Source organism: Peromyscus leucopus, chromosome 7 (assembly GCF_004664715.2).
Source record: "Peromyscus leucopus breed LL Stock chromosome 7, UCI_PerLeu_2.1, whole genome shotgun sequence".
NCBI lineage: Eukaryota > Metazoa > Chordata > Mammalia > Rodentia > Cricetidae > Peromyscus > Peromyscus leucopus.
The window spans coordinates 108177548-108197838 of NC_051069.1; the positions used below are offsets into that span (position 1 = coordinate 108177548).

Genomic DNA, 20291 nt, shown 5'->3' on the forward strand with positions numbered 1-20291 from the left:
CACCAAGCAAGAAACTGGAGCAAAAACCCATTTACAAGACTCTCCTCAATATATATGTAAATAAACCTAACCAAACATGTGAAAGATTTCTATAATGAAAATTAGAAAACATGGAAGAAAGAAATTGAAAGATACTAGAAGGTGGAAAGACCATCCATGCTCATGATTTAGCAGAATTTATACTGTGAAAATGGCCATATTGTTGGAAGATACCCACATATTCAATATTTCCCATCAAAATTCCACTGATGTTCCTTCAGAGCTAGAAAAAGCAACTCCCGGGATTTGTTATGGAAGCACAAAAGGTCCCACATAGGTAAAACAGTCTGATAGGCTGGGCCAAGGAAGGGGGCTCTGTCAACAAAGACAAAAGCAACCTGGGAGGTATCTTGATGACTGACTTCAAATTATGGAGCCGTAGTAACAAAAGTACAACATAATACCGACAGAAAAACAGATAGAGCAATGGACTCAATTAGAAGACCCAGGAACAAACCCACACAGATAACACCCTCTGATTTTTGACTAAGATGTTGGAGTTTTACACTGGAGAAAGATGTATTTTTAACAAGCAGTACTTCAAAACTGCATACAGACGTGTACAAGATGTAAATTAGCTCCCTACACCACATCCTGTGTAAGATCAGCTCAGAATGGGTCAAAAGGCCACAAAGGTAAGGCTAGAACATTTGAAATTACTACAGAAAAACAGAGCAGAATGCTTCAAGATATAGATGCAGGCAAGGACAGTCTAAAAGGAGCTCCACCAACTCAGAAAAGGGCGGCAAGTAGTAACAAATGGAGCCGAATGAAATCAAAAGACCTCTGGATGCAGAAGAAAACACCCAGCAGATGGAGTGACGACCTGAAGGATGGAGGGACTCATTACCAACTATAAATCTGAGAGGGTACTCATTTCTAGGATCTATAAAGAACCCAAAAAACTAAACATCACAAAACCAAATCATTCAATCAATAAAAAGGCAAATCAATTGGACAGATAGATCTCAAAAAGAGGAAATGCAAAAGACAATACAAATATGTGTATATGTATATATATATATATGCATATATACATATGAAAAATACTCACTTTCCTTAACCACCAGGGAAACACAAATCAGACTCACTGAGACCCATCTCCATCTCAGCCAGAACACAGAACACAAGCGGTAGCGAGGATTTGGAAAAAGGATCTCTACACCCTGTTGGTGGTGATGCAAATTATTGTGAACACTTTGGAAATCAGTATGGTGGACCCTCAAAGAACTGAAAGTAAGACTACCATATAATGTAGCTCTTCAACATCTGGATCTGTGTCCCAAACAGGCAAAATCAGAGAGGTACCTATACATTTATGTTTATTGAAGTCCTGTTTGCAATAAGCAATGTCAGAATCAGCCTAGGTCTTCATTAACAGATAAGCGAATAAAGAATGTGTGTGTGTGTGTGTGTGTGTGTGTGTGTGTGTGTGTGTGTGTGTGTGTGTATCTTGTATATATGTATGATAATGTCATAGTGGAACCCACTGTTTCATATAGTTAATATGCAATAATAAAAAATTTGAGAATGTTAATGGAAATATATAAAGAATATCATACGAGTGTGCATAGAAATGTCTATGATTTGTATGGCTGAATAATTATAACAAACATTAACTTTGAAATGAAAACCAGATTTAAAAGACTAATTTTTTCACGTGGTGAAACAGTGTTGGAGACTCCCGAAAGAAGCCCAGCTGGCCATATGGTCAATGTCATCCTCCAATTTTCCCCTACCTTCTTGAGTTTTCTAAATCAGAACATCTCCACTCTGAACTATTGGATGTTGGGAAGTTCTGGTGGATATTTCCAACTTTTCAGATCAAACAGACCCAGAAATGATCGAGAAAGTTCTCTGTAAAGACTACTTTCAGAGTTTCACCGAAGGATGAGGACCCAGCCCTGCACCACCGAGTGCCAGCAGCTCAGTGCCTCATCAGGCACAGTAGGAGCAGAGGCGTGTTCTCCCCTTGGTGGATCTGACGGGGGTCCTGCTTCATGATGGTCAGTTGCAGCATCCGGATGTGATTTTTAATGTTTGTCCAGTGCTCGTTTCCTTATGTTTTCTCGGGTGATAAAGGAAATATTAGATAAGAGGAAAGAGTCAGAGCCGCACAGTCACTCACTCTCCCTCTTCTCTCTCTCTCTCTCTCTCTCTCTCTCTCTCTCTCTCTCTCTCTCTCTCTCATGATATTTTGTGTATGCTATAACAAATAAAGCTTGCCTAAAGATCAGAGGGCAAAACCAGCCTCTAGTTAGCCATAGAGGCCAGGCAGAGGTGGCTCACACCTTTAATCCCAGCAACTGGGATCTCATGCCTTTGCTCCCAGTACTTGGGAGGCACACATGCCTTTAATCCCAGCACTAGGAAGATTGAGACAAGAAGTGATATGTCTGGGTAGAGAAAAGGAATATAAGGTGGGAGGCAGACAGGAGCTCAGTCACTTTTGCCTGAGGAGTTGGTCAGGTGAGAGGTGGTGGTGGCTTGTTCCTTTGTCTCTCTGATCTTTCAGCATTTACTCTGATATCTGGCTCCAGGTTTTATTAAGACCAATTAGGATTTGTGCTCTCTCTCTCTCTCTCTCTCTCTCTCTCTCTCTCTCTCTCTCTCTCTCTCTCTCTCTCGTGTGTGTGTGTCTGTGTGTGTGTGTTGTGTGTGGTGTGCATGTATGTGTGCAAGTGTGCCGTGAAGGTATGCACATGGAGGTCAGAGGACAACCTCGTGTGTAATCCTCACCTTCCACTTTGTTTTGACAAAGCTGTCTTATTTGCTACTGTGTTCACGAGGCTGTGAGCATCCAGACTCTCCTGCCTGCGTCTCTGGTCTTCCAGTAGGAATGCTGGGGTGTGCTGTGGGGCCCAGACGTGAGTTCTGGGGACCCAAATTTAGGTCCTCGGTCGCACGGCAAGCATATCCCCCATTGCCCACATCCTCTATATGTTTTTGTTGTTTTACACAATAATTTGACAAAAATGCCTAAGCTTTTGAAACGGGACACCAGGATGAGACGGTCATCAGGCTGATGGAATTCAGTGAGCCTGATCTCTGTCATGGTTTTTGTTTTCTTAAGCGTTTATCTGCTTCTGCTGGATTATCCACGTCTTCTCCACCTGTCTCATGATGGGGAGATCCATGCTACGCCTTCATGGTAGAGTCTATTTGTCACTTAGGTCTGAGACTCGTTGTTCTGGTTGCAGGATTTAGGTGTCTATTTCTGTCATTATTATACTTCAGCAAGCCATTTCTGAAGTGATGATTCATTTTTGTAAACTGGGATATTATGAGAGGCGACAGTAACAATGACAGATGAAAGTTGAACAAATGTAGACCACTGTCAGAAAAGGAGAAACCCATTATTCAAGATAATCTATCATCAACTCCTTGTTAGCCAGTGGGAGCTAAATCAGTCCTTGGAGCACATAAGTAGTTCTTAAGGACACAAATAGTACATGATATTAGAGTCCAGCAGATACTCTATATTGGAAAACAATGCATGTATAATCCAATCACACTGCTTTCTTTTAAGTCGGCTGATGAGTGAGAGAACAGTGAAAGACTCCCAGTGACCAAAGAGAAACATTCCAGGGGATGGAATGAGCCAAACTCATCTGCAAAAATGAATGAGAATGGGGTTCCCAGGTGACAGTGAGGCAGAGTGTTAGAGTGACTCAAAGGGACAGTTTGTGAATAACTACCAGACAGCCTCAATTAGAGGATAGATCATGTGGGTCAGTGAGATGGATAATCAGGGGAATGGCACTCATCACCAAGCCTGAGCTGGATCCTTGCAATCTACATAATGAAAGGACAGGATCACCGCCTGAGAATTGACCTCTGACCTACACACACACACACACACACACACACACACACACACACACACACACTCGCGTGCTCGCGCACATGTGGGGGGGCATGTACACAAATAAATTCTTTTACAGATAAAATAAGGTACAAATTACTTGAAAACTGAATCCAGAGCAGCATCAGCTGGAGCCATTAAAACATGAACAAACCTATTCTATTGATAAACTACATGACAGTCTTGATAAATAGAAAAATACTGATTAAAAAAAACAATATCCATTTGTAACAAAAATCCATTTGTAACAATATTCATTTGTAACTTGCACCAAGAACCCCACATGTGCCTAGCAAAACGTGCTTTCTTGCAGATGAGAAACTATTTCTTCCAAGGTGAGTCTTCCCTGCAGCCAACTGTTTTCCAGAACATGGGTGTAGCGAGTGATGGACCAGGCTATCAAAGGACACCTTCAGTGACTCTGTGAGCCCTGGGGCGTGAGGAGAGCGAGAGTGTTCCACTAATACTTTTTCCTTGCTGTAACTTTCATCTCTTCCTGACACCTTTTCTAGCACGTTCTTCCTCTAGTTTCTTGTGAACATAAGAAGGAATTAAATATGGGCTCTGTATGTCTGTCTTGCCCCAAGTAGACAGGCAGGCAGGCAGGCAGGCAGGGAGGAAGCTCCCATTAGCCAGCAGATAATAGCACATAGCTAAAGTTTCAAAGAGGCACAACAGGAAGCTAAGAAAAGAGAAAGGCTTGTGTCTACCAGACAGACTGTATCAAGGACAAGGCTATTCCGTTGGCTTCTGAGTCTCGACTGGCTACAATTTATTTTCTTCCTAAACAAATACACAGCATGATCTGTGGGGACTGAGTCTAGCCCAAGGATATGCATTCTCTTCTCTGAGTCCCAGCCTCAAACAGCTAATGGTTTCCAGCTCACACCCAGAAGATCAGAGTTACTCTACTGTCTCCACAAGGCCAAGGGTACTGTCCTGGACTAGAACAGAGAGAGTTTTGTATCTTTTCAAAGTGTGTTTATAAAGGAAGTTGTGTTAACAGCTTGGTTTATATGGAGACTAAAAAGAATGTGCTCAATAATCACTGGGAATGAAAACTGACACAACTTTGGAATATAATTTGGCAATATTGTAAAAATTAAAATTTAGTGGCCGAGTAGCTCAGTTGGTAGAGTTCTTGCCTAGCATGCACAGCCCTGAGGTCAATCCCCAGTAATGCATGAAAAAGGTGGGGTAGAACATGTTTGTAATCCCTGACACTCAGGACTTGAGTCAGGCCAATCAGAAATTCCAGGCTATCCTTGGCTACATAGAGGATTCAAGGCCATCCTGCAATACATGAGACCCAGTTAAAGAAAATTAAATAAATTATATGTCCCTTGGTCCAGAAACTTCTACTTCTAAAAACTCATCTCTGAAATTTTGTTGCATTAGCTGTACAAAGATATGTGTGCAAGGGTATTCATCAAAGAATTAATCATGACACATAAGAATTCTTATTATGATTAGGACTTATCATAGAGAATAGTTCAATTCCACCTCTTCCATGCTGGTAAAATCTATCCATCCAATTTCCACAAACCCACTTGCTGCTGAGATTTTTAGTGAGATTTCACTGAAATCTATAGATAAATTTGGGCAGGACTAACAATTTAATAATAGTAATCTTCCCATCCATTATCACAAGATATATTTAAATTTATGTAAGTACTTTAAAATTTCTCAATAATGTTTCTTCATTTTTTAGTACAAAGGTCTTGGGCATATATTTTATAGCACCATTTGAATCTATTAGCCCCATTTTGCTATTTATCTCTTCTCCAATTATTAATTTTTTCTTTCTGTTTGCCTTTGGTTTATTTTATTATTTCTCTAGTTCTGTGCCAGACTTTTCAGCCTTTGCTGATACTAAGATCCTACACTTCTGAGCTGTAAATCGCCTCCCTGAGAACTATTTTTTTCTCCCTATAGGCGCTGATTAAACTTGATTTTAATGTTTTTGTCCCTAGAGATTCTGCAGCTTTAGTTTGTAACCCATCTTTTGTACAAGAGTTCTTTAAGGGCAGCTTTAAAGTAGATGAGTAAAGACTTCCTCTTTTCCCTCAGCTTCCTGCCATTATCTCATTTACTGCAGAATGATAAGAGTTCACTATTTGCTATTGTTATCTGTGGAACTAACTGGATTGGGCTTTGTGGTTGTTTGTTTTGTTTTGGGGTGGGGCTAATATGAGGTTAACTTATATGGTTTTGTGGATTAATCTCAGAGCGATACGGTGTGCCAATGAATTTTCCTATTCCTATCCCCTCTCCATCATTAAAGACTTTTCACACTCTGTCTGTTACAGGCAGAGAGAAATGCAACTCTTCAGATCCTCCAATAGCTTTGCACGTTCATTCACATTCTTCAGTTTGCAAATATGTCCTTGCATTGCTCATGGCAAAGCTCTAACTTACCCTGTGTTTAGCATTCAGTGTCGTGCTTGTCTGGCCCTCTGCTCTTCGGTGCTAGCTTTTCCGTCTGTCCTTCCTTACATCGCTGCCCATTCTCTTGTACTATCTGAGATGGTCTTATATAGCCCAGGCTGGCCTAGAACTTGCTATGTTGCTCAGGCTGGCCTTGGACTCCTGCTCTCCCTGCCTCTGCTTCCTGAGTGCTGGGGTTTCAGGCATGTGTTGCCATGCCTGGCTTCCCCCTTTGTTAATGGAAACCTTTCTGTATCGTTTTTGTGTGGGGTGTGCATGCCCAGCTGTGCCGTTGCAACACAGTCACTAAGCTGACTGGCCGGTGAGCTCGGGGGAGACACTGGTCTCTGTCCCCAGCACTGGGTCTCCTCAGCACTGGGAGACTGTGTGTGCCACCACATCTGATTCTTTATGTGGTGCTGAGTTGATAATCAAAGGGAAAAAATGGTCACTTATCAACTCAGGACTATTATTAAGACAGCAATTTTTGCATTTATTCTAAACAAACAAAGCAAACAAACAAACCACTGGGGTGCTGAACACCTTTAATCCCAGCACTCAGGAGGCAGAGCCAGGTGAATCACTGTGAGTTCGAGGCCAGCCTGGTCTACAGAGCGAGATCCAAGACAGCCAGAGCTGTTACACAGAGAAACCCTGTCTCGAAAAACAAAGCAAACATTTATTCCACCCATACCTACTCTCCCCCACCCCCAGCTTGCAGAAGTATGTTTTCTCTGTCAACCAAGTGGGTTCCGGGATGAAACTCAGGTCATGGGGTGGCCTCAAGCACCCTCCCCACTGAGGCATCTTGCCGGCCCCTAGACCTCTTTGAATTTCTCCCCTTAGAGACGCTGTGTTACACGACTTCTCCCCCATACTCTGTCCTTTCCCCTCCCAGTGTTTTGTGTTTGTATCTGGTCAACTCTTTCGAGGACTCTAGAGCTTGCAGGGGGTCAAATGCCTGGATCTCATCTTTCTCAGTCTGCTCAGGGGCTGAAGGAGAGCCCGTCCGCTCAGGGGCAGAAGGAGAGCCCGTCCGCTCAGGGGCTGAAGGGGAGCCCGTCCGCTCAAGGGCAGAAGGAGAGCCCGTCCGCTCAGGGGCAGAAGGAGAGCCCGTCTGCTCAGGGGCAGAAGGAGAGCCCGTCCGCTCAGTGGCTGAAGGAGAGCCCGCCTGCTCAGGGGCAGAAGGAGAGCCTGTCCGCTCAGGGGCAGAAGGAGAGCCCGCCTGCTCAGGGGCTTGCGGTTCCTCCACCCACATTTGGTCTCCCAAGCTTGTTTTGACACCTATGTCGCTGTGTTTCCTTCCATCTCCCTTTGTTCTTGTGTTTATACAGTTCTTGTACCCATGCTGTACATGTACTGGCATTTTGAGAGAGAGGGTAAAATGTATGCATCCTGTCTTCCATATTTAACCACAGTCCCCAGGTGACTCCCAAATGACTCACATTGAGAGGAAAAATGCTTGCATTAGGAATTCTGAAAGACGGAAAGATCTAAATGCAGTAGTATCACCTCAACCATATAAAAAATGAGTTTTATAGTTTACCTAGGCATTACATTCTGGTTTATGTTTTCAGTGCCTACCATTTTATGCAGTGCTCATTTGTTTTTGAATTATTATTATTATTATTATTGCTATTATTTTGTTTTGCTTCGTTTTGAGACAGGATCCCACTCTAGCCTAAACTAGTCTGGAACTCCCAATGCAGACCAAACTTGCCTTGGAGTTGTCATGGTCCTCCTGCCTCAGCCTCCCAAGTGCTGGGATGACGGGCTTATACTCAGACTTCAGGTTTACAGTTGTTTTGTTTTTAAAGTATCTCACCAATAAACATACACACAATAAACAAGTACATGGACAGTAGCGTAGTCACCGTCAAGTGAAGACTTCACTAGTCAGTCTGGCTAGCAGTCAATGCTGTCAACTGGGTGGCATGAACACCAGAAATTAATTCCCTCACGGTCTGGGAAGTTGAACAAGGCCCTGGCAGGGTGAGGGACTGGAAAAGGTTTCCTTCTTACGTTGTAGGTGGCCGTCTTCTCTTGCATTCTCACAGGACATGGAGAGAAAGGGGGTTTTTCTTCCTTGCAAAGCATTTAAGTTCTTCTTGCTACTCTAACCCTAATCCTGGTGACCTTACTTAGCCATCTCCTTAAAGGCTACCATTTCCAAACCAGGAACACAAAAGGTCAGGCTCCAAGCTACGAATTTGGGGACAGGGCACAGCTCTGTGTGACAACTGTCCATGTCCCCAAATAGAATGTCTTGACTCTCTGCGGTCCCTACCCGATTGCATTCTCCTGTCTCAGGGTTACCCCCACATACATATTTTTCATTTTCACGGTTTATTTCACTTCTATTTTTAACTCCTATTCTGCTACGCTTCAGATGTGTCTCCTCAGAATTCGTGTTTTGACCAGGTGTGGTGACATCTGTCTGCACTTCCAGCACTGACCCAAGAGTTTGAGGGGTGGTACCAGGAGGACAAGGAGTTCAAGGCTAACTTGAGGTACATAGCAAATTTAAAGTCAGCCTGGGCCTCATGAGACCCTGTCTCAAAACAAAACAAAGCATATTTTGCCAACTTAATTCCCCAGTTCATGGTTTTTTTTTTTTTTTTTTTTTGGTTTTTCGAGACAGGGTTTCTCTGAGTAGCTTTGCGCCTTTCCTGAACTCACTTGTAGCCAGGCTGGCTCGAACTCACAGAGATCCGCCTGCCTCTGCTTCCCGAGTGCTGGGATTAAAGGCGTGCGCTGCCACCACCGCCCGGCTCGTGTATTTTAAATCCTTTCTTACTTATTTGTTGACTTTTGTGAGTGTTGATGTAATGCTGCAGGATGGCCCTTACCTGAGCCCATGCAGGTGCTGGCACTGGGCTCTTGGATTCCCCATAACTATGAGTCAATAAATATGATTTGCAAATGACCAAGCCTCGGGTATTTTGTTATAGCAAAGGAAGCAGACTAAGTCAGCTCCTAAGTGAAATTGCTTTGCTTGCCTTCAAATTTTGTGTAAATGGAACCATAGTTATAGAATCCTTTAGTTTTGTTCAACATTCTTAAGACTCATTCCTGTTCTCATGTGGACCCATGGCTTATCTACATTCATTGTTATAAATTACCCAATTAAGAATATAACAAACATCGAATGCACTGAACAGCCGTGGACATTTGAGTTCTTTCCATACTGCCGTAGGTAGTGTCTGTAGGCTTCCTCGGTGCTGGGCTGTGGCGCCCTCAGGGGGGATTTGGTCGTGTGTTGTGTGTGTGTGTGTGTGTGTGTGTGTGTGTGTGTGTGTGCACCTGAGTATAATGGAAGAGCACAGTGTACGTGCATCTTCCTCTTTATTAGTAGCCACTGCTACCGAACGTCTCCAAATCCACGCGCTACCCACCATCGGCGGAACAGCTTCCAGTTCCCCACAGCTCTCCAGACACTTGGAATGGCTGCAGTTCCAGCGTTTTCCCTACACGATGGGTGTCTAGTCATTTCCCACCGTAATTTTAATTTTGTTCTCCTTGATAAAAAAAAATTTAAGAACTTTCATGAGTTAATAGACCACTTGGAATTCTGCCTGCTCAAATTTTTATCTCACTCTAAAATGGACTGGGCTGCCATGTTTTTAAATTTGATTTTTGGAGAGGGGTTCATGACTCTAGTATAAGTTCTCCTTAGAACTGCCCTGGTACAGATGTCTTCATTCTCTTCAGAGTTATCTTCCAGGGGCTGGAGAGATGGCTCAGCAGTTACAAGCATTTGCTGCTCTTGCCATGAACCTGGGTCCGATTCCCAGCACCCACATCAGGCAGCTCACAACCACCTGTAACTTTGACTCCAGGGAATTTTATGTCTTCTTCTGGCCTCTGTGGGCACTGCATTAGGGTGTACATGTGCACACATCTACATAAATAAAATACAACTTTTGTTCTTAGTTTACCAAGTGCATCTATCTGTTCTTTCCTCTACTTGTTGTTTCTTGCTTCGTCTGTAATAAAACTTTCCCTCCCCCCCCCAAGGTCATGGTTTTCCTTTGCACCTTTGTATTTCACAAGGAAAGTTAGGGGCTAATCCACATAGAACTGTCTCTAGTGTGGTGTGTAGTTAGCTATGTAGTTTATTATGCCAGGTCTGCTGACTCTCACACTCTTACCACAGACTGACATTCCCTACTGTTCTGTGGAGATACCTTCATCACAAATTAAATGACTGTAGACCTGTGCACATGTGCACACACATACATGCACACATGCACACACACACACACACACACACACACACACACACAAAGCATATGCACACGCATTGGTCTGCTTAGAGTCTGGAGAGCCTGATAGCAATGGCTTTGTACCCCAGTGGGGCGATTTCTCCTCCCTTGTTTTCCTTCCTCAAAAGTGTCTTGGCTATAATTTACTCTTTGTATTTCCACTTACATTTTAGAGTCAGTTTGTCAAATAATGCCATAAATGCTTGTTGAGACTGATTGGGAATAACACTAAATTGATTACTCATCTGTGCGCCTTCTACAACATTAAGACTTGGAGTCTAACAACATAGCATTATCTCCCCATTTATTGGGGCTGTTTCTGTAATTTACTCGATGCTTTGATATTTTTATTTCTGAAGCTTGATATTTTGAAATGCCAGTGTAAATGATACTTCAAACTTATTTTACTTCCAGCTTGTAGTATGCTGCTACATACATATATAATACATCTATTACTGTACATGAATTCACACAACTATCTTGATGTACAGTCTTATTAATTCTAGTAGATTTTAAAGATCTATTTTACTCAATGTGTGTGTGTGTGTGTGTGTGTGTGTGTGTGTGTGTGTGTGTGTGTGTTCAAGTGCAGATTTTCACGGAGGACAGAAGAGGGTGTTGGATAAAGCTGGCTCCCATGGGCACCTGCACTCACGTGCATGTGAACACACACAACAGGCGCTTGTGAGCTGCCCAGTGTGAGTGCCTGGAACTCAACTCTGGTCCTCTGCAAGAGCAGCAAGGACTCTTAACCGCTGGGCCAGCCTCTAACTCTAATAGTTTCTCTTTAGATTATGTTGGATATTTTATATACTCTGCATCATTTTCTGTAAGTTACAGCATATTTGGTAATCTTACTCATGAGCTTTTTTTTTTTTTTTTATCCTTGCCTTACTACACTGGCCAGAACCCACTCGTGTAGTTGAACAGATGGGACTCGCTGATATTTAATTTCCCTCTTTGATCTCAAAGTGATATCTCCATGCTCACAGTTAACATTGGATAAGTGAACATCCTTTTAGGAGGATACTGCTTTTTGAAGAAGTGATACTTTTCATCAGAGTGTGACAATTTCTTTCTGTTCCAACTTTTCTAAGAGTTTTGAAATCATAAACAGAAATTGAACCTTATCAAGTGGAGTTTCCTTCCGTATCAGTGAAAATGGCTATGCAATCTCTCTCCCTTGACTATACTAACAGATGTGGAGCATTTTATTGCGCCATGTGTTACTTTTAAAGTTAGTAAGAATGAATGGTGGGAAGAGAAAAGCTTTTCGGAGACCCTGTTGTTACATCCAAAGGCCCGAACAAGGGCAGGGACGCCTGCCTCAGCTGGGGTGACACATCTGTGTTTAGAAAACTCTTCTGTTCTCAAACAGTAGAGGTCTCATTGCCAACCAGAGACGCTGGCACCCTAGAAATGCTGCAGTCCTTTAGAAGCATCTGAGCCGGGACCACTTACACACCTTCAGCCATGGATTATTCTGTGGCCATATCCCAGAGCCACTGTTCATAGTTTTTTCTTAGTTTGCCCCACCTCTTCAAGTATAGGCCTTCCCAGAACCTCATTCTCACATGCCTCTGTGTGTGTGTGTGTGTGTGTGTGTGTGTGTGTGTGTGTGTGTGTCCGTTTGGGAGGACTCACTTGCCCAGGGCATTACAGTCTAATGAAATCAGATCTTCCAGTCATGAGAGGTTTAAAGGGCCTCCGTAAAGTTTCACTGTGGCGTTAAGGTTGAGAACCACTAATCTACACTGTCTTGAAGTTCAAAAACATGCGTGTGCTTAGGAAAAGGGCACACAGAAGAAACCTGACCATTGCAAAGTCAAATGGGCAACAGAATTCAGACTCACCTAAGTACAAACTAAGTGATATACAAAGGCTGCTAAGAAAGAGAAGGCAGGAAAAGACACAAGAATGGGGATGATTTTACTCACTCGATTTTCTCTGGAAGATCGTTTTGAGTCATACACACACAGTTGAATAGAATAGTGATGGTAATAAATATGGAGAACCAGCTGTGAGGCCATGTTAAGGACAAGTGGGAGTCTCCATCTGCCCCCAACCCCCATGTCAGATCACCTTGCTGCTGAATGAACAGTTCATGACTCAGCTACTATCAGCGTTATGGTCCTGTCATGTGGTTGTTGTTCACATCTGCTGAGCACCTAGCCCATCTGAGAACTCGGTCTTTATTACAATTAGTAGAAGCAGTTGGAATAGCAATAATGAGGGTGTTGGTTATTGAACCCATGGCCTTGTACTAGGCAAACACTTGACCATTGAGCCAAATTTCCAAATCCCGTTCACATTATGCCTAGTACTAACCTGTGGGTAGCTTTTATCATTTACATCTAGGATCTGAGCAAACAGCATGAAGAGGCTTAAATAGCCTTTCTGAATCATGCTGTGTCAAGCAGCCTGGTAACCATAGTTACCAGGTGGAGGTTTGTTACTTTTTATGAAAATCTGTTTAGTTAGATTGTTTTCCTAAGCTGAGATCAACCACATTGAAGCAATGGATTCTGGGTAGGGATGGCCAAAGCAGGCTGAGGAAGTGAAATGCTGGCTCTGGGAGGCTATTCCAAGGAGAATAAGATGTTACTAGCCAGAGAGAGACTCTTAGGAACAGAGATTTGGCTAAGGGATACTCAGAAGGGGAGGGAGGCTTTGAAAGGAAGCAAATAAATGGAGGTAGAGAGAATCTACAAGCAGACCTCTCCTAGGCGGACATTTCCTCAGGACTGATGAGCTCCAGCAGTCTCTTCTAAAGGAAAAACATCTCTCCTGGAGAGAAGTTTTACCTACAAGGTAAGGATGGTACTCATCCCTCATCATTTCCACTCAAGCGGAAATATTTAAAGTCATTTTAGTTTTCTGTAAATACCTTTCATGTTTTTGTTTTAGATTAACTTAGGAAAACATCTGTCTGAATAGGGAAATTCTACTGATGAAACCACATTTTCCTCTTGATTTACAATTAAGAAATATGTTCACCTGGGGGAAACATAACACAAGGGTAGAAATTTAAATCACATCTCCAGTTCTGTAAACCTTACAAGTTGTGTGACAGCACATGTCTATGAAGGCATTCACACAAATGTGATGGAGTTATACTTTTGATTGGTCTTGTTTGGGGCTGTAGTGACCAAATTGATTAAAATTAAGTATACCTGTGCATACTTTGTAAGGAAGAGACCCCTCAACAGACTTTCTGTCCAACTGGGACTCCACCAGGTAATTAGTTATCTATCAGATCTTAAGATAGAAAGACTACTTGCTGGTCACTTGGCTATTGATAGAGATTTTATTTCTAATTAGCCGTTATTTACTTATCTCAATGTAATTCAACTGGGATCCATGGAGGACAGTTTGTGCATTGACTATTTCTCCTTATTTGAGATTTCTGTGGATATAATATATATATATATATATATATATATATATATATACCTTTAAAACATAAAAAGACATTTTGATGAGTAGTGTAACTTTTAAAGAGCTGAATGAATGAAGTATGTTTAAAATATTGAGTCTCGGTGTACTACTATTTTAAAAATAAAAGCCATGCTTTGTTTTATGTAGAACAATATAATTTATAAAGTAGATGAACTATAATGGAATGACTTGGTATAGTTTTAAACAGAAGAAAACCTGGAGAAAATTCAGGTTACCAAACCCCAACCTGCAAACAATTAAAAAAAATCATTCTATAAAATGTGTCCAAGCAACAGATGTTTCCAGTGGCCAGTTACATCTGATCACTGGTGCACTGAGCCCAATGGAATTTAAAAAGAAAACCCAGCTTTCCCATTCACTGTCCCAAAGCAGGAACACGCTGGAGTCCTTTCAATGAAAAGCTGGGTCTTGCTGCTTCAATGCCCAGAAGCTTAATTCAAATGTATTTTCAAAAAAAGCAACACTTTGCCTGAGTAGAGAATGCCCACTGAGAGAATTATTACCTTAATCTCTGTCCATTCACTTGCTGTCTACTTCCTCGCTGAAGACACTGCCCCTGAGATGCCACAGGCTGGACCTGTGACCTTGGGACATTTATAAAATGTCTCTGAGTGTTGGTTTCATTATCTGTAAAGTGAGGTTCTAATCTTTCATCCAAGGCCCCTGTGCCAGTGCCAGTGTTGACACTTGGGAGTAGTTAGCCATTGGGGGCCCGCGATTATCGTAAAGTATTCTAAAGAATCTAAAATTCCAAGATTCAATGCGGAAAACAGAACTCCTGTCGGGTAGCCACAAAGATAACCACAGCAAGGAAAAAGGCTGCACATCATCAAGCAGTTACACAGTGAGCGTGTGGATGGTTCTGTTCCAGGCTTCCTAGTTCAGGTACCGTCGGGCAGTTTCCCGAGCTGTTCCACAGTGACTGGGGTGGGGTAGAGAAAGAGAGAATCCTTTTCTACTAATGCACAATCAGGTACAGCCGCTGGCTACCATCTGTCATGTAACAGGGCAAGGCTGTTCCGAACATGAACTTCCTGGAAGCCAAGGCTGGATTTGCTGTTAAGAGTTTCCAGTTTGGAAGATGCCTGGAAGCCAAGCCCGAGTCCTCCTTTGTCTAACTGTTTTGCCTTGGGTTGAGTGAAAACACGAGACATAAGCGACACTGAAGGTGGCTTCTGATGCACCCTAAAGCAGCCAAGGTAATATAGACCGGGGGACAAAAATGTCTGATTACGCTTCCCTGTGGAAGGGTCCTCAGACAATCATCTTTAACCTGCTGGTCTTTTGAGAGTAATTCATGGTATTGGCAGAGCCCCGTGATCGATCAGTGAGGTCCCATGGAAGACGATCGGGGCTCTGGCTGTCGTGGAATGTTCTCTTTGTTGTCTGGGAGACTTTGCTCTTTGGGGAATGAGCAATCACACACCCAGCATGGCCAAGGATAGTGTAAAGAGCCTGATGTCTTCTTGTCGGTCATTGTGTCTGGGGAAAGCGGGCCATCTTGATGCTAAGGCTGTGCCTGGGGCATCAGTAAAACTCACCTCATAAAGAGGACATTTGGGGGGTGTGGAGAGATGGCTCAGTGGCTAAGAGCACCAGGTGCTCTTCCAGAGGACCTGGGCTCAATCCCCAGCACCAACATGGCAGCTCACAATTCTCTGTAACTCTAGTTCAGGGTATTCTGGCATCCTCACACATACATGCATGCAAAGCACCAATGCACATGAAATAAAAAAATAAAATTAATGATGCACATAAAATAAAAATAAATAAATTTTTTTAAAAAGAGGACATTTGGGAGTTGGGTGGGGTTTCACATAGTCCATTCTGGCATCAAAGTCATTCTGTTGCTGAGAGTGATGTGGAATTATGATCCTCCAGTATCCAGTTTGTTAGTGAATGCTGGGGTTTTATATATACTTTATATATACAAACCATGCCACACACCATCATGCATGGTTTCTATGGTCCTGGGGATTGAACCTTGGACTTCATGTGTTCAGGGAAAGCACTCTATCAGCTGAGCCTAGCAAGAAAATAATTTTTCAAGTTGTGTTTCCACAGCTGAATCCAGGTGAGTCTGCAGTGAACCTGAGCCATGCTGGTCTGTGTGAACATTTCTTCTGCTTGAGACTATTTGGGGGTCTTTGGGAACACCAAAATCATAAACAGAGGCTGGCAAAATGGCTCGATAGGTAAGAACCCTCACTGCTCTATCACTGCTGGGGTCTCAATTTCAAGACTCACATCAGGTGGCTCACAAACATCTGGAACTCCAGCTTTGAGGAATCAGAAGGTCTCTCCTGGCTTCTGCAGGCACCTGTGCACACACAGGTGTGCATACATACACACAACACAAATAAGATGAAATTTAAAAAGCACACAAACAATGTTTTCATTGTGGCGACTTCACTGGCTCTCCTGCTAACCTCTAAGGAAGGCACCCGACCGCAGGGGCCGAGCCTGAGTCTACAGTGCAGAAGGCATGACTGTGCAAAGGATACGAGTGAACGGACACTTTGATGGCTGTTCTTCTGATCAGGTTGAAGGGACTGAAGAGCCACAGGGCCCAAGTGGCGCTGAACCTGGAGATGGTCCTGCCTTTGTTCAACACCATGAATGTCTAGAACAAAAGCAGAAATGGACTGCAATGAGAAACAAGATCCTGGGTGGCCTCCTCTTAGGCTCATGAGCAAGACCTGTTGGAAGAACCACGACTCATTGGCTATCTAGTAGAGGTGTAGAGAGTTAGAGAGGGTGAGGGAGCAGAGGCCACATCCTCACGCTCTCTGCAAGAATTTGGTCTCCATGACTGACTGTGAGCCAAGGCAAGCCCACTGAGAGTGCTTCATGGACAGGCTGCTGACTCAAGGGCTGGATATATGCAGCATGCCCAGGAGCAAATTCTGACTGCAGATGGTTGAGCTCAGTTGCATTTAATTCATCGTGTGTGTGTGTGTGTGTGTGTGTGTGTGTGTGTGTGTGTGTGATTTGAGAAGGTAGGGATCAACCTCAAGTGTCATTCCTCAGGATCCTTCCACCCTTTTTATTTTTTAAACAGTCTCCCACTGGCCTGAGGCTCACCAAGGTAAGGCTGGCCAACCAGTGAGCCCCAGGGATCCACCTGCCTCTTCCTCCTCCTCCTCTTCCTCCTCTTCCTCTCCAGGAGTGAGATTACAAGCATGTTCCACTCTGCCTGGCCTTTTTTTCCCACATGTGTTCCAGGGATCAAAATCAGATCCCCATGCTTGTTCAGCAAGTGCTCTGCCGACTGAGTCATGTGCCCAGCCCCAACATTGAACTCACATCCAGCCCTGTGCAGCCCTGCTCTCCACTGCCCAGGGCTCTCTCCAAACCATCTCTCGGTTCCCTCCTCTGTGCATTTAGAAAGAGTGGGTTCTTGGCAACAGAGAGGATGGAGAAAAACCATGGCTCTATGTCTTATCTCTTTTACAAACTGCATTTGCAATGGCTTGTTCCAGCTCCTTGTCGTTTCCAAACATGTACTTACCACGTTTGGGCTGCACAGAGCCTCTAAGGCACAGCACAGGAGAGGAAGCTGTCATGGGCATCTCTTTGCACTGTTAGCTCTCAGCCTTTTTGATTTAAGAAAATCATTGAAGACTCTAGTTAATTATGTTCATACTTTTTTGCTTTGCTCATGTGTGCTTGTGTGTATACATATGATAGAAATTTATATATGTATGTATGTATCTATGTAACTCATCTGTCTGTATACCATCTACCATCTATCATCTATCTATCTATCTATCTATCTATCTATCTATCTATCTATCTATCTTCTATCTATCATCTATCTATCTATCTATCAATCTACCATCTATCATCTATTTATCTATCTATTTCTATCTATCTATATCTATCATCTATCATCTATCTATCTATCTGTCTATCTATCTATCATCTATCTCCCCATCTACCTACCGACTTACCTATCTATCTACCTTCCTATTGTTGTCATGGTCTTGATCTTAGCGCTCAAAGCTCATGTATTGAATGAAGGCCTGGTTGTCAGCCTGTGCTGCTGCTGTAAGGCAATCAAAGCCTAAAAAACATGGGGTCAAGGGAGAGGAAGTTAGATAACTAGAGGTATACCCTTAAAGGGAATCAGGGCCCCAGACTCTTCCTCTTTCTCTTTTGGCTTCCTGGCACTGTGAAGTGAGTGCTTTTCATCTGCATGTACCTGCTACATGATAAACTGTTTCACCCAAAGTGACAGGGCCAAGCAAGCACAGATGAACAGACACTTCCGAAACCGTGCACGAAAACAAACCTTTCCTCCCTTGTCTATTTCTCATGATATTTTGTTACAGCAAAGGGACATTGACAGGAACACACACACACACACACACACACACACACACACACACACAATGTACATATCATGTTTGTATGTGTGTACACACCCTGTGATGGCCAATGTTGTCAATTTGACATAATCTAGAATTCCCCAGGAAGAGTCTTGATGAGTGGTGGTCTAGATTAGGTTCACCTGTCGGCATGTTTTGGTGGGATTATCTTGATCATGTTAATTAAGGTAGGAAGACCCAGTGAGTGTGGGTGGTACCATCCCAGGCAGAATCCTGGACTGTGAGAGGAGGGAAAGCCAGCTGAGCACTAGCATGCATGCATACATTGCTCTTGTCTTCAGATGACAGACATAATGTAACTAGCTCCCCCAAGCTCCTGCGGCCGTGACTTTGCTACCATGATGGAGTGGAGCCTGGAATGATGAACTAATAAACCTTTTCTCCCTTTAGTTGCCTATGTCAGAGTATTTTATCAAGGCAGCAGGGAAGGAAAGTAGGGCCCATGCCATAGTCTTTTCCCCCCTTTCCTTTCTTTCTTTCTTTTTTAATTTTGATTTTTGAGACAGGGTTTCTCTGTGTAGTTCTGGATGTCATAGAACTCACTCTGTAGACCAGACTGGCCTTGCACCCACAGAGATCCATCTACCTCTGCTTCCCAAGTGCCACCACCGCCCTGCTCATATGCCATGTTCTTAAGAAACTTTAAAACCCAGGAGCACATAGGCATGCCTTCCAGTGGCTGTTGTTGATGCCGTCCCCTTGGTTACCACTGCAGGCTCACAAGACAATATAGGAAAGACAGTTCAGAGCAAACTACTATTTCAAGACAGTTTTGGCTTCAGTAACCCATGAGAGAGCTTGGGAGACTCCAGGGGCTCCAAGACTGTGCTTCAGAGATCTCTGGCTTAGGCATCCCTCTCTCAACTTCAAAATCTCTGCTCCTGGTCTGCAAAGAGAGCTAACACCTCTAGAGGCCGTGGCTAGGTCTCACCCACAGGAACAAGCAACTTTCCATGCAAGTTCTGCAGCAGCTGTCTGCTTTGGAGCTTTGGGTTTTGTTTGTCCCCATCACAGAGTTCCTAAAGATCCAGAGAGAGGTGTGTTCAACTTTCCTTTCTCAGCCTTCTTTAGCCAACAGCTACTTCGCCTGGGGTAAGGACTTCCTGGGCGGGGTGGGACTGAGGCCTGCTCACCGAGAGCTAAGCACAGATGTTCGCAGGGGCAGTGCTTACCCGGTGTGTGCTGTAGAATGGGTCTAGATCCTCCAGGGGCTCCCCGACCAGTTCTGCCGGGAGCTCACCGTAGAACCTGGGCAGCTGGTTACAGGCTTTCAAGTCAAGCTGGGGCCTGGGCTTCTCATCCTGGCCCCTCCGCTCGCCGTGCTTAGTTCTGGCCTTCTTGGCAGCACGATGGGCAGCGATCTGCTTCTCAATCTCTGCCAGCGACTCCGGGGTGAACCGTCGGAAGTTAGTAGTTTTCAGGGACCCAAAGGGGAACTCCATCTTTTCATTCTTCTTGGGGAAGAATTCACACTCTTATGGGAGGAAAATAACCACAGAGAGATGACAACTTGCCCGCCGGAACTCTCCCTTCCCCCGCACTCCTTGATTGCTATAACAGCTTCCATCCTTGTCCCCAGCTCCTCACATAACCACTCCTGTCCCCCACTCCCTGCCCAACCCCCCCAGGCCTGACAGAATCCCACCCTCTGCAGGCCCTTTACAGGATCCAGGTACCGAGTCTCTGCTCTGTATGCTCAAGCCATTGTCCCTCATCACTATAACAAGCCCCACCCTGAACCCCTCAAATCAGCTTTATACATGCCGTCATCTTCCCTCATCTCCAGGGTGGCCTGGCTGCAGCCTACCCCTGCCTCACCCAGGACTTCGGCTCCTGACCCCACCT

The 20291-nt window shown here is 43.9% G+C and overlaps 1 protein-coding gene across 1 annotated transcript in view; it reads right to left on the reverse strand.

The window, feature by feature from the left end:
- Positions 1-19888, reverse strand: part of LOC119088398 (sodium channel protein type 10 subunit alpha-like) — a 38435-nt gene extending 18547 nt beyond the window's left edge. The window contains 2 exon segments of the mRNA XM_037208243.1: positions 7279-7502; positions 19619-19888. Of these exon segments, the coding sequence (XP_037064138.1) occupies positions 7279-7502; positions 19619-19888 (494 nt within the window).
- Positions 19889-20291: the final 403 nt, after the last annotated feature.